Here is a 14,246-nt window from a genome sequence, read left to right on the forward strand (position 1 = left end):
CCTGTCAAAAGTATTCGTGCTTCACCACCTTTAATCAAGTCCGCAGTGGAGCTCGTCAGCACAGATTCCTCGTAAAATCATATTAAGCTCCGGTCCATTTTAATTTTTGCAAATTTTTTGTGAAATTCTGGATGCGACAGCATGACCACGACAACAGCAAGTGCTCTGTTTGGTCTTTGTTGTTCTTGAAGTGATTAGCTATTTTATATTTGAAGCAATTTGTAGAGAGATTTAAGCACTGTGCAACAACAAAATATGAGACAAATATTGGCTCAGAGTGTGGTTGCTGAGATCTCAGTGCTCTCCTGCTGTCCGATTATAGAATATTCCTGTTATTAATATTAACATTATCATAAACAGTCCGTTTTATAGTTATATTATTAAACAATAATATTAAATTAATCTGATTGGTTGAAGGAATTGCTTCATATTGTTCTAGTTTGTGTATTACACTACAAAGACACAAAGTATAGTGGATTTGTCTGGTCTAATCTAGTCTAATGAAATTCAAATTAAAAACCAGCTTTGTTACGTAAAGAACAAGATCAACTGTGAGCTACTGCTCACTTACGTATCCCCCCGCTCTCGCTTATATCAGAATGCAAGCAATCGAAGGAACAGGACACTTATTATGAATGTTGACTTCAACAAATAATGAACCCTGAAACAAGTAAGTAAAGGGCAGTGTGTCTCCCCAGGGATTTCAAATAGCATCCTGCTAAACTGTCATTTTGAAATAGCGTCAAAATCCACCCTATATGTTTCGTAAATACATTCAATCGGTAAACAGGAAGTCGATGTGTGACAGACCTGAAAACGGTATATACGGTATAGAACCCCAAGCTGAAGCTCGGTACCAAATATCAAGCAGTTGTGATTTGCAGCTGCTGAGAAAAGTGTTATGAAAATTTTGTAAATCCACGTTATATGTTTCGAAAATACACTGAGTCGGTAAACAGGAAGTTGATGAGTGACAGACCTGAAAACGGTAAACATGGTATAGAACCCCAAGCTGAAGCTCGGTACCAAGTGACTATGATTTGTGGTTGCTGAGAAAAAGGGTATTTTGGATGGATAGACAGACGGACAGAGGTAAAAACCAGTATATGTCCCCTCCTTTGGAGCAGGGTAATAATAATAATAGCACGGTGGTGTAGTGGTTAGCGCTGTCGCCTCACAGCAAGAAGGTCCGGGTTCGAGCCCTGTGGCTGGCGAGGGCCTTTCTGTGCGGAGTTTGCATGTTCTCCCCGTGTCCGCGTGGGTTTCCTCCGGGTGCTCCGGTTTCCCCCACAGTCCAAAGACATGCAGGTTAGGTTAACTGGTGACTCTAAATTGACCGTAGGTGTGAATGTGAGTGTGAATGGTTGTCTGTGTCTATGTGTCAGCCCTGTGATGACCTGGCGACTTGTCCAGGGTGTACCCCGCCTTTCGCCCGTAGTCAGCTGGGATAGGCTCCAGCTTGCCTGCGACCCTCTAGAACAGGATAAAGCGGCTAGAGATAATGAGATGAGATGAGATAATAATAATAATAATAAAAACGGAATCTGGTGAAGCTGATGTACTCGATGTAGAGTTTAGATTCAGTTGTCAGCACTTTGTCAAAGAAAAATCTTCAGTACAGTTAAGGACATGACAGGTGGCATTTTGTGTTTTTTTTGGCTTGTTATCTTTAACAGAGAGAAGAAAAAAGAGGTTGGTGAGAGAATGAAGGTTTATAGTTGCTCGAACATAACAGGAATTAATGATCAACTTCGATTGCTTTGCTTGAAGAGGTGGGGAAAAACCACTTCATAGTTGATTATTTTCCTTGTGTACGATACGTATTTTGTGACTTTACTGTACACTCACCGGCCACTTTAATAGGAACTTGTTCTTGATTCAAAGATTCCTGTTCTTGGCTGCAGGACTGGAACCCAGTGTGTTCTTCTGCTGTTGCTTTTCTGCTGAGATGCTTTTCTGCTCACCACGGTTGTAAAGAGTGATTATACGAGTTACTATATCCTTCCTGGCAGCCTGAACTGCTCAATCTGGCCATTTCCCTCCGACCTGTCTTATCAACAAGGTGTTTGTTTCCACCCACAGAACGGTCGCTCACTCAAAAATGTTTTTTGTTTTTCGTACCATTCTGTGTAAACTCGAGAGACTGTCGTGTGTGAAAACCCCAAGAGGAGATCAGCAGTTTCTGAAATACTCAAACCAGCAGTCCATCTGGCTCGAACCAACACCCATGCCACAGTGAAAGAAAGAAAGAAAGAAAGAAAGAAAGAAAGAAAGAAAGTCACACTTCACTGTGAGATCACAATTTTTCCCGTTTTGATGTTTGAACATCGTGAACATTAACTGAAGCTCTTGATGTGTATCCGCATGATTGTGCTGCTGTCAAGGGATCGGCTGATTAGAGAACTGCACAAAGCTGTAGGTGTACGGGCGGGTGTTCCTAATAAAATGGCCAGTGAGAGTATATTTCCAATTCATTTTGAGAGATATTTATTCAGCAAGGTTAACATCACAGCTCATACCAGTGCCAGCAGTTTAAGTCGGCTCTGGATCTCAGTACTGTTTGTCAAAGCAAGGGTGAAGTAATCACCTGAATTTTTATCAGCATAGCTTTGTGTGAGGAACAGTGGGCGGATGATGCCTCATCGCTGTGTCCTAATGCATTTATTCATTAAGCAGATGGTGAGTGTATTTTTCAAAGACCGTGTCGTGCTCGGATGATCCGGAACCAACAGCTGTCAGTCAAACTACTTGCTGAAATGCACTTTTAATTTCCAGTACAGGACAAAAACCAGCAAAGTAACTTGCATGCGTTCCTATGGAATCTCTACATTATACTTAATACATAAACGATTCTATTGTTACAAAATATAAAAATATGTGGTACATCATTTACATTATCTTCACTTTACATCCTTAACTTAAGTGTATTTATTAATTCATTTACTAATATACACACTGGAATTTTACTGAAGGAACTCATTTCGAAACACAGCAAGAACAAGTGGCGTAAAACTGTGCTGGATATAAATGGAATAAAACTAAGCGCGGTTGCATATTGGCTGCAGCAGGACCGGGGGAAACCTTTCTAAGAAATTATTATTCAGGAATATCAAAGGGAAAAAGTTTGCAAAAGCATGTCTTACGGCATATCGCTGACTGACAACCACACGATACTGAAAAGCAGATTCAAGCGAGGCAAGTGAATTGTTAAATTGTTATAGTGGAGGTGAGTGCATCAGGGGTGTATGTTAGGAGATAATACAGTTTTTGCTTTTTCTACGTTTGCGAGTGTGTAACTGTCCTCGAGTTCCCAGGTGACCAGATCCTACGAGTCCGGTAGAACTGTACTTGTGCAGTAACTCCTCACTGGTCATATACCTTAGGTGAACTGGCTTGGGGATTGGCTCTCCCAGGAAATAGCCTTCGTCCTCGGATTCGGAAGATGAAGAACAGGTAGAGCACCAGTCGTCATCATAATCGTACTGATCCCAGGCATAGCGCCCCATGTGGCGTTGCGGAGCCGGGTTCTGAAGTGTAAGGTCTGAGGTGGTGCGAGGGCACGGCCTGAAAGGCTGCTGCCTCAATCTGGAATCTCTAATCCCACCGTTAATTGGATCCCGCGGACCACGTGGAGGAGGAAACCGATCATAATCCTCACATACGCGTATCTGCGATCGCTCTGGCATCGCCGGACGATGTTGGGCCGCCAAATTGAGTGCGTTTTCAGAGCGAGATCGACGTGAACGACGCGACCGGTGATGATGCCTTCGTCTCGGTGGCTCTTCCGGTTCAAGGACGCGCCGGTGAGTCCGTTCACTCATAGGTGCCAGACGGGCATTGTGAGCGCTGCTTATTAAACTCACCCTGTCCTCTTCCTGATAGGTGAAGCCGGGTGGTAGAATGGTGATTCCTGGAGACTGCTGCGAATACGGAAGTGGATATTTCACCTGCACGGGTGGCTCCATCTCCAGGTACGGCTGTCCAGTGGTGAGGCTATGGAGAGATTCTGAGCTGTGGAACTGCACTGAAGAGTTCAGAGTGCCCATGTTGCTCTTCTCAGAGACGTTCATGCCAGAGTCTTTACTCAAGTCGGGCATAGAGAAGCGAGATAAATGCTCCTGCCTCTTACCACCACCATCTGCCGAAGTACCTAGATTTGGCACAAGAAGAGGTAAAAACAATACTCGTAAAAAAAAAAAGTGAAGAAACACAAATATCATGCATAATTGAGAAACGCCATGCCTCAACAATCGAACAAGAGCTACCTGTAGCATTGGACAGAGCTAGTGACTCCATGGAACCGTGAGGTGTTTGCTCCAGTGGTGTTAGCTGTTCACTAAACCTAAGTGCACTGATGGGGTTCCTGCTGCGGCCCAGCTGAGCTGCAACCTCCCTCTCTCGTTCCCTCTCTCTCTCCCTCTGAAAGGCATGCATACTGATAGAGCGCTTGTCCATGAATCCACTGGAAGGCAACTCGTTAAAGCTCGCCTGCGCTTTCAGTCCGGACGAGTGATGGTCATCCGTTTCTGGCTGGAGCCAGTTCTCATTAAATGAATGTCCTTTGAGGGCAGATGCAGGAGGTCTCTTGGACTGTGCAGACTCTTTGGGCCTGATGTCTTGCTGAGTGTAGGATGTTCTGATGTTACACTGACTCAGCAACTGCAGAGGAGATGGAGAAGATTCGTTCCGACCTTCATAGCCATATCTATCAGCTTGCTTTTTCCAGGATGGAGGTTCTCTGGTCAGACTTGGGGCTTGACTCGACAGACTCAGCAGGTCCATCTGCAGGGAAAGAGGGTCTACGTCAGCCGAATAGCGCCCACTAGAACCCTTTCCACCACTGTTACTGTTGCTGCTGCTCTTGCTGGATTTGGAGCTGCTGTGCCTGCCCTCACGGGTTCGGCCACTTTGGAAGGCCGAGTCTGAGGAGTCCGAGCCATTGGTGTCCTCGTTCACGCTACAAGCCCGCGAGCAAAAGATCTGACCCTGTTTGGGCAGAAACGGACGACCCAGGAGGGACTTCTTGCAGCGTGCACAGCAGAAGCAGTCTTCAGTGGCGTGCCAGTGCTGCCCGTCGTACGTCATCTGGCCCTGGTCAATACCTGCGATGGGAACAGTTGACAGATTATGGCCATGCCAGAATGTTTGAGGAATCGGTACAGCCATTTGCAAGAAAAGTTACAATCCAATCCAATCTGAATTGATATAAACCAAAATATTTATGCAACGTTCCACTGACAAGGTGATATTTCACCCAAAAATAACTCCACAGTCGGTAACTAGAGCTTCAGTCACAAAAACATGAACCGCATTTTCTTTAACCAGACTCACACGGTTTCAATAAAGTCGTTGTCCACACCTCTGCGTTAAAAAACCCCCAAAACAAAACAGGGTGCAGTCAACGGAACACATCCACCTATATTTTTAAGAGCTCGAGTTACTGATTAAGAAGTTGTTTTAGGTTCAAATATCACCTACTTTAACGGACCTATTATAAATATTGATGAGTGAGATAAGTGTAGGAAAAAACCTCAAGCATCAGAAAGTCCGGTCTAATTCCCTTGAAGTGGAGAAGTGTTTGGAGTAAACTGATTATGCTGCACGCCTTGCACTACACAAATACATTATATTTTAATTACAGCTACGCTTATACACGCAAACCGGCCCCAGTCTAATGGGCAACATATGTTTGCAAACCGTTTTTTAATCAGTTTCACTCTCATACTTTCTGCGGCCTATACGGAAAATGATTACAGACAGAATTTGTACTGGGTGACGTGCCAAAACACAGCTGGAACTGATGCCGGGCTTGAAACCAATGAGCCGACGAACCGAGTTATTATGGGATGGAGTGTTGCCTTGTGACACAATGGAGGCTAAATAAGTAATGGAAACATTAGGCAATATGTGAATAATGTCAATATCGTATTATGTCTTTAGGACAGCTCTGGTCTGACTTGGATCGCTGTGAGTCACAGTTGGAATATTTTCTTCGAAGAAACTGGATCGTTTCAATGAATAATTGACCTGCTGTTATGTTGAACAATTATTCAGCAACAAGTTAGTGATTAATTGTTGGGTTGAAGATCTAATTTTGTCAAAAATACCTCCGATCAAAAAGAAAAGAGAAGCCAGGAACAGGAACTAGTTCCTCTTGCTTTGACATTAACGTCCTTGACACAAATAAGGCCCACCAATGCTGAGGGGTGATGCGCCAAAACATGGCCCTAGGACATTTCCCCTCCCTGCCTGCAGAGGTTGTGATCGGAGGAATACTACCGAAAGCTCTGCCAAGCATTTCAGGGTTGCTTTCTGGGTTAAGATTATTTAAGTAACTCACGTGAATCGCAAAGTCTTGCCATTCCTTGTTTGTAAATAAGTTCTGAGCACTGGTTTCATATTGACCGCCTTATTGTTTATTGGAACCTTGCCTTGATTCTGGATACCATTTTCACTCCATTCCTCAGAGGTTCGGTCATTAAAACGCTTCATTTCATATGCCATCTACCCTTTATCTGAACCGGATCAGATGTTTCACAGCTGCAGATCTGCGATTCCTTCCTCAATGGAGTAGATTTGCCTGGTTCGGTTCAGTCGACCATTAAAGTGGCAAAATTTCCTACCGATATGTTCTCCGCAGGAGTCGCAGTACTCGGCGTAGAGGGACTCGAAACATCCGCAGCAGTACGGCCGACCCTCTTTCATGATGTAGCGCTGGCCACCCAAAACCGTCTCGCACTCGAAACAGCAGAAGTGCTTCATGTGCCAGTGCCTGCCTTCTGCTTCTGTGCACTCATCCGCGAAGATGATCTGAGGGAAGGAGGTGATGGGAAGAGTGTGATGGGAAGTCATGCACGGATCCATTTATCATTGAATAGAAGCTAAAAGCCAAACTGCACCCATCCATTACATTTAATTTTAGGACAGACAGCGAGGCTCAGTGGAATCAGTCCCAGCAGCCTTCGCCCTGGGCTATTCCATTGCACCAAACACTCATCTATCAGACGGGGGGGGAGAAGATCGAGCCACAAAAATTTTTTAACAAGTACAATTTTGGATCATGTTTCAGGTTCCTCCACATTTAAACAGGAACATGATTATAAGACAGGATAAGAGGCCAGACACCTGAATTATTCATGAACGTTATTAGTTCAATGCCTCCATTAATCCAACTAAGCCTCTACTGTTAATCATCGGTGTTTAAAAATGCATGTCCTGGAGTGTTTGCAATCCCTCATCCTCTGAAAATATGCTGAAAGCCGAAGATTTTTTGACTTTGAAACAAGCGTTCCTGTTGCAAATAGATATCTTCGAAGCTGCTGAGACAGAAAAACAGTACACGAACATCTATCTAATCCTTCGTCAAGTCATCAGGTGCTTATCAAGCCCTTCAGAGCAATGATAAAAAGGAAACAGCGGAAGAAAGTAGGTTAGAAGGACCGGGATTTGGGGACTCACGCCATGTTCAGTCATGTACGAGTAGAGTGGATAAGTAAGGAACAGAACATGATAAGGGTGTGAGATTATTATTATTATTATTATTATAGGAAAATAATCAAACAGTGGTGAAGTGGAGTGACTGTTCCCACCGCTTTTTTGGTGAACCAAATACACTGATGAAGGTGGCAGAATTGAAACGACACATGGTGTGTGATGGGCTCGTCGTACCTCGTCGCATGCTGAACATCGCGGTTTCAGTCTCTCGGCGTGATGTCGGCCGCAGTAGATTTTACCCTCTTGGTAGAAGTAAATGAGGTCCACCAGGAGCTCGTCACACGTACTGCACACGAAGCACTGAGGGTGCCAGCACACACCGTGACCCGCCCGAGACGCAAAAACGGCGATGTCGCCGCCGTTAATCTGACCACCGCACTGAGGAAAAAACAGAACATTAAAGAAAAAAAATTATAGACAACTAAACAGACTGCGTATAAGAGTAGCGTCCACATCTGGACAAACTAATCACCACAGTTACTTGATGCTACTCGCAGTTATTCAGGGTAGAGCTCAGCATTTTCATTGCACACTTGGGGCATACTGTTATAGGAAAATAATCAACTATAAGGTTGTGTGATGAAGTCAGATTCAGCAGTTTGCGAGCAAAACAATTCTCCTTTCATAGAATTTCTTAGAAGTAGGACAAGCTGGAGAAATTAGTGCATAACATCTCAGTCTAGTCTGATCATTGGATTTTATTCTCAGAAAATATGAATATTCTGCATAAATCATCTCATCTCATCTCATCTCATCTCATCATCTCTAGCCGCTTTATCCTGTTCTACAGGGTCGCAGGCAAGCTGGAGCCTATCCCAGCTGACTACGGGCGAAAGGCGGGGTACACCCTGGACAAGTCACCAGGTCATCACAGGGCTGACACATACACTACGTTCACACTGCAAGGCTTAATGCTCAATTCCGATTTTTTTGTGAAATCCGATTTTTTTTGTGAGGTCGTTCACATTAACAAATATATATGCGACTTGTATGTGATCCTCAGTATGAACGAAAAGCGACCTAAAAGTGTTCCGCATGCGCATTGCAGGATACGACGACGTCACACGCAGTGAGCATGGCCAGTGTTTACGGAAGTAACCTAAAGTTTCCTGTGTATGACAGTAGCCAGCATGGAGTACCTGGCGATGATGCAGTTGTTGTTGCGACGGAGCCAGAACATGCACAATAGCCTGATGTTAAGGAGGAGGTTGAGAAGGAAGAGGGCAAGGGTTTTGGCTCAGGCGTTCTGCGGGGTAGTGACTGCAACCTCTGTTCAAAGGAACATCAAAGCCATGTTGTTGTAACTTTTTTTGAGAGACCCGCCGCCTACTTCAGCGCAGAATAGTGACGTTTGTGGCTTGTTGATGTGTAAGTCGGATGAATGCGACCTGGCGGTTCGGACTGAAGTCGCATATGAAAAGATCGGATAGGAATCGGAATTAGGACCACATATCCAAACGGCCTGGGTCGGATTTGAAAAAATCGGATCTGTGTCGTTCATATTGTCAATAAAAGATCGGATACAGGTCACATATGGGCGAAAAAATCGGATTTGAGTCACTTCAGCCTGCAGTGTGAACGTAGTGATAGACACAGACAACCATTCACACTCACGGTCAATTTAGAGTCACCAGTTAACCTAACCTGCATGTCTTCGGACTGTGGGGGAAACCACAGAAAGGCCCTCGCCAGCCACGGGGCTCGAACCCGGACCTTCTTGCTGTGAGGCGATAGCCACTACACCACCGTGCCGCCCCTGCATAAATCAGTTTGCGGGATGTTTCATAGTTATTCCACGAAATCGAGTCGTACATGAGCTGATAGCTATAATCCATGTATGATGAGATTGAGTGGAATAACTGTTTTATTCTATCCACGCTCACTGGATTTTGAGAAACGGAGCATTTTTATTTTTTGCAAATTCGATGAATAAAAATTTTTATCCAAAATGTCCGACAGAATCATTTCCGCTTAGAATGTAAACAAACCGGCGAAATGACAGGAGCAATTTGTGAAAATGCGATAATAATAATTCTTGAAAAAAAAGAAAAAAGAAAGGATACACTCTTACCAGCAAATATTTTTATTCCATATTTTGTTGCTTTTTTGTATTTTTTGGGGTTTTGTTTTTGAGTAGTTTTTACTTCATCCTCGGTTGCTTCAGCAACACGCTCTGCCATTTTGTTTTTCTCTACTCACGGTATATGAGCTGATATCCTAGTAGTAGAGTAGCCAATCAGAACGCACGGTTGCTCATATCCAGTGAATGTGGACAGAATAAAAAGATTTATGCCCGCTTGATAAATTCAATCCCGTAGCAGTCAGCATCAGTGCGAGGGATTAAATCAATCGAGTGAACCTTTCTCTTCCGAGTCCATCTGATAGCAGGGACAGGAAGAAGCGGCTATTAATCTGATATCCTGCACAGGCTCTCGTTTCATTCTCCTTCCTCGCTTCATCATTCTAACAAGCCGTAAATTTTTAATATCCACGATATACCTGAAAATCTCTCTATTTATAGGTACACCTTCTGTTCCAGCACAGCTGAAGACAAAATAAATATCTGCAGGTTACAGAAGTGTGTGTGGACCATCTGTGTGTCCGTCAGGGGCAGCAGACGGGGAGGAAGGGCAAGCAGGTGGATTCAGGGATCGAAACACACTCAGAGCTTTGCTCAGACACCAAGGAGTCTGATTCACAGCATGGGGAAAGAGAGACTTGAATTCTTTCTCGATACCAAGTTTCTTTTCTCTCTTTTTTAGAATAATTTCAGATTTGCATGTGGAAGAACAGCAGTGAGAATGACAACATAGCTCATTTGCTGGTGACCATGACAACTGATTTACACGATGGTAACAACTGTGGCATATGTATGGCTGAAAATAATAAACCTGCAGATTAGAATTTTTTTGTCACCAAAATATGGACTTATCCCAGGTTTCACTTTTTTTTCCACCGCAGACTTTAACAATTCCTCATCTTCCTGTTTTTATTTTTTATTATTAATCTTTGCTTTACAACAGCATATTAGGGCCACTGTAGGTTGGTTAAATAAATAAATAGCTTGCTAGCTAGCTGAGGGAGGGGGTAATAGTCGAAGAAAACAACTCAAAATTTCCAACCCCAAATTTAGCTTGAATGAAAAAATCCTCAAATATTCTCAGAGACAAAAATCACGTTTCCTGGCTGCAGTGCATTCTGAGAAATGTAGTTGAAAATCTCTTAGCGTTTTATTCTTTTATTTTGCACGATCGAGGAGGAAAGATGACATTTCCTGTAACTCTCTGCTCAGCCGTAGCGTCTGTGGCGTGATGTTGATCCAACCTTGAAAAATTGAGCGATCTGGTTTCTTGACCAATAAACAAACAAACAAACAAATAAATAAAACACACTATTTTTCCAAGTTGTTTTCTTCTAAATTTGTGACTTTTTAAAATTCTGAATTTGAGCTTTTTTCTTGCAAATTTATGACTTCATAAATTCTAAACTCGAAAAAGTCTAAAATTACTTTGTAAACTCTCTTTCTTCGAAAATGTTTCCGAATTTTTCTTGTAAATTTGTTCTCTGAAACCCTGAGTTTTTTCTTGGAACATTACCTCCTTCCTCACCTCTGTATTTTTAATTTTTTTACTTAATATGCCATCATATATCTGATACTTCGACATGAACGGATTTTCAGTGTTGAAACATTAATGCATATTTTAACATAATTTTGTCATTAAAATATCTGAAAAGTATTTCAAGATTTCACTCCCCCCATTTCATTTCTCAGTTTCCTGTTTTCTCCCCATAATTTCCATGAAGTTTTCCAGAACGCTGATTGTATCCTGGTCATTTTTCTCAACTTTGCTGACAATCTGTGAAACCTTCGGATGAAAACACACCAAATTCTGTTCAGTACTACGGTTATAATCGTACCTGCAACTCCCACTCATTTTGGTGCATCTGTAATAAATATAGTGATAAATAAATACACTACCGTTCAAAAGTTTGGGGTCACCCAGACAATTTTGTGTTTTCCATGAAAAGTCACACTTTTATTTACCACCATAAGTTGTAAAATGAATAGAAAATATAGTCGAGACATTTTTCTGGCCATTTTGAGCATTTAATCGACCCCACAAATGTGATGCTCCAGAAACTCAATCTGCTCAAAGGAAGGTCAGTTTTATAGCTTCTCTAAAGAGCTCAACTGTTTTCAGCTGTGCTAACATGATTGTACAAGGGTTTTCTAATCATCCATTAGCCTTCTGAGGCAGTGAGCAAACACATTGTACCATTAGAACACTGGAGTGAGAGTTGCTGGAAATGGGCCTCTATACACCTATGGAGATATTGCACCAAAAACCAGACATTTGCAGCTAGAATAGTCATTTACCACATTAGCAATGTATAGAGTGGATTTCTGATTAGTTTAAAGTGATCTTCAGTGCTTTTCTTTCAAAAATAAGGACATTTCAAAGTGACCCCAAACTTTTGAACGGTAGTGTATACAGATGTTATTGGGGAAGAAGAAGACCCTCAGCGTATTCTGATGTTAAAATGCCAAGCTCGGACGTGAAATGCCTGGGGAAAAAAAAAAAAAGAAAAGCCAGTCAGTCACCTGTTCACATATCGCTCCAGTCATAGTGACGGGAAAAGGCCTGACGTTTCCCCGGCCCAGGTTCTCCCTCTTTCTCTGGTTACTAAAGAGCTTCAGCTCCCTTTTCTCCTCATCATCCAGGGAGCTACAGTATCGCACCTGAGCAGGAAACACGAAGTAACACAGAGCTGCTTATGGAAAACAGCACGCATTTATTAGTGCACAAGTCTCTCTCTCTCTCTCTCTCTCACACACACACACACACACACACACACACACACACAGGTGACGTCAATGTTCTCACCTCATTGTCGTGAGGTGGCAGCTGGTGCAGGAGCTGTTTGATGCGATGTTTCTCTCCAGCGCTGTTCACATACGGCACCTTCTCCTCAGGCAGAGAACTGTAATACTGATGAACCTAAAGTTTAACAGTGGAAACAGAGAGAGAGAGAGAGAGAAAAAACACATCCCTAACTGTCTGATCCTCAAACAAGCAACCGAAGTTTTCAGCACAATCTGTCTCAGCCAATCAGAAAACATTTCGAGAGACAAGAAAAAAAATATGTATAACACTTTCATGAAAAAAATTGCCTTTTAAATATTAGATAGTGATAAATTGTGCATAAGATATTTTTTTTAACCTAAGCATCTTGTGTGAGGACTGTTTATCTGGTCTGATCTCCCAGGAATTGGGTTTAATTTATTTGACTGAAATAAAAGTGTATAAAAATTGACCTCATCTCTGAATGTTTCATACCTTGGACAGAGTTTACACCTCATCTCATCTCATTATCTCTAGCCGCTTTATCCTTCTTCAGGGTCGCAGGCAAGCTGGAGCCTATCCCAGCTGACTACGGGCGAAAGGCGGGGTACACCCTGGACAAGTCGCCAGGTCATCACAGGGCTGACACATAGACACAGACAACCATTCACACTCACATTCACACCTACGCTCAATTTATGCCGCTTTTCCACTACAAACGCGGCTGAGTTGGGCTGAGCCGTGCCGTGCTGAGTTGGGCTGAGCCGTGCCGTGCTGAGTCGAGCTGAGCGGGGCTGTTGGAGTTGCATTTCGACTACAACCGCGCTGAACCGTGCTGGCTGGAAGTGGGTGGACACATTGGGTGGAGTTAGCGAAAGTGGGTGGACGTTACGTGATGTCGTTAAGCGGCGCAAACAGTGACATCAGTGATCTTTTAAGCGGTAGTCTCACGACCCGGATAGTAAACAATAAACATGGAGGACATGGAGTCGTTAGTGTTGCTGGTCTTGGTGCTGTGGCTTGTTGTCACCGACAACGCCAACAGATACTGGCAAGAGCGTATAGATGAGGCGAGGCGCATAAGGCTTCAGAAATTCTCGTAATTCGTAATTCTCCTTCTTCCGGGTTTACGGTGTTTACAGATCCCAGCGTGCTCGCGAGGCATGTGTGGGCATGTGAGGACACTCCTCCTCACCAATCAGTGCACAGGGGAGTGTCTGCTCACGCCCCCAGCCTCACTCGGCTCGGTTTGGCTCGCTTCAGCCCCACTCCAAAACCGTGCGAGTTTTAGGGGCTAAGCAGGGCTGAAGCGAGCTGAGTCGTGCTGTTTTTTGGTAGTCGAAACGCGAGCCGTGTCGGGCTGAAGTGAGCTGAAAAAGGGTAGTGGAAAAGGGCCATTAGAGTCACCAGTTAACCTAACCTGCATGTCTTTGGACTGTGGGGGAAACCGGAGCACCCAGAGGAAACCCACGCGGACACGGGGAGAACATGCAAACTCCGCACAGAAAGGCCCTCGCCGGCCACGGGGCTCGAACCCGGACCTTCTTGCTGTGAGGCAACAGCGCTAACCACTACACCACCGTGCCACCCCAGAGTTTACACAGTTTTGCAAATTTTCATACATTTCTAATTTCAGCAAAAATAATTTACATTTAGGCGGCACGGTGGTGTAGTGGTTAGCGCTGTCGCCTCACAGCAAGAAGGTCCTGGGTTCGAGCCCCGGGGCCGGCGAGGGCCTTTCTGTGAGGAGTTTGCATGTTGTCTGCGTGGGTTTCCTCCGGGTGCTCCGGTTTCCCCCACAGTCCAAAGACATGCAGGTTAGGTTAACTGGTGACTCTAAATTGAGCGTAGGTGTGAATGTGAGTGTGAATGGTTGTCTGTGTCTATGTGTCAGCCCTGTGATGACCT

At 43.9% G+C, this 14,246-nt stretch overlaps 1 protein-coding gene across 5 annotated transcripts in view; it reads right to left on the reverse strand.

Annotated features, from left to right (window-relative positions):
- Window positions 1-1,379: 1,379 nt before the first annotated feature.
- The window catches only part of prickle2b (prickle homolog 2b), a 151,596-nt gene continuing 138,729 nt past the window's right edge, over window positions 1,380-14,246 (reverse strand). For all 5 annotated transcript variants that reach the window (XM_060910701.1, XM_060910700.1, XM_060910703.1 and 2 more), the window contains exons 3-8: window positions 12,381-12,494; window positions 12,098-12,235; window positions 7,669-7,872; window positions 6,624-6,810; window positions 4,266-5,102; window positions 1,380-4,150 (exon numbers count right to left, since the gene is read on the reverse strand). In XM_060910701.1, coding sequence (XP_060766684.1) covers window positions 3,249-4,150; window positions 4,266-5,102; window positions 6,624-6,810; window positions 7,669-7,872; window positions 12,098-12,235; window positions 12,381-12,494 — 2,382 coding nt within the window. In that variant the 3' untranslated portion in view covers window positions 1,380-3,248. The remainder of the gene's footprint in view (window positions 4,151-4,265; window positions 5,103-6,623; window positions 6,811-7,668; window positions 7,873-12,097; window positions 12,236-12,380; window positions 12,495-14,246) is intronic.

The sequence above is a fragment of the Neoarius graeffei genome, chromosome 26, assembly GCF_027579695.1.
Source record: "Neoarius graeffei isolate fNeoGra1 chromosome 26, fNeoGra1.pri, whole genome shotgun sequence".
NCBI lineage: Eukaryota > Metazoa > Chordata > Actinopteri > Siluriformes > Ariidae > Neoarius > Neoarius graeffei.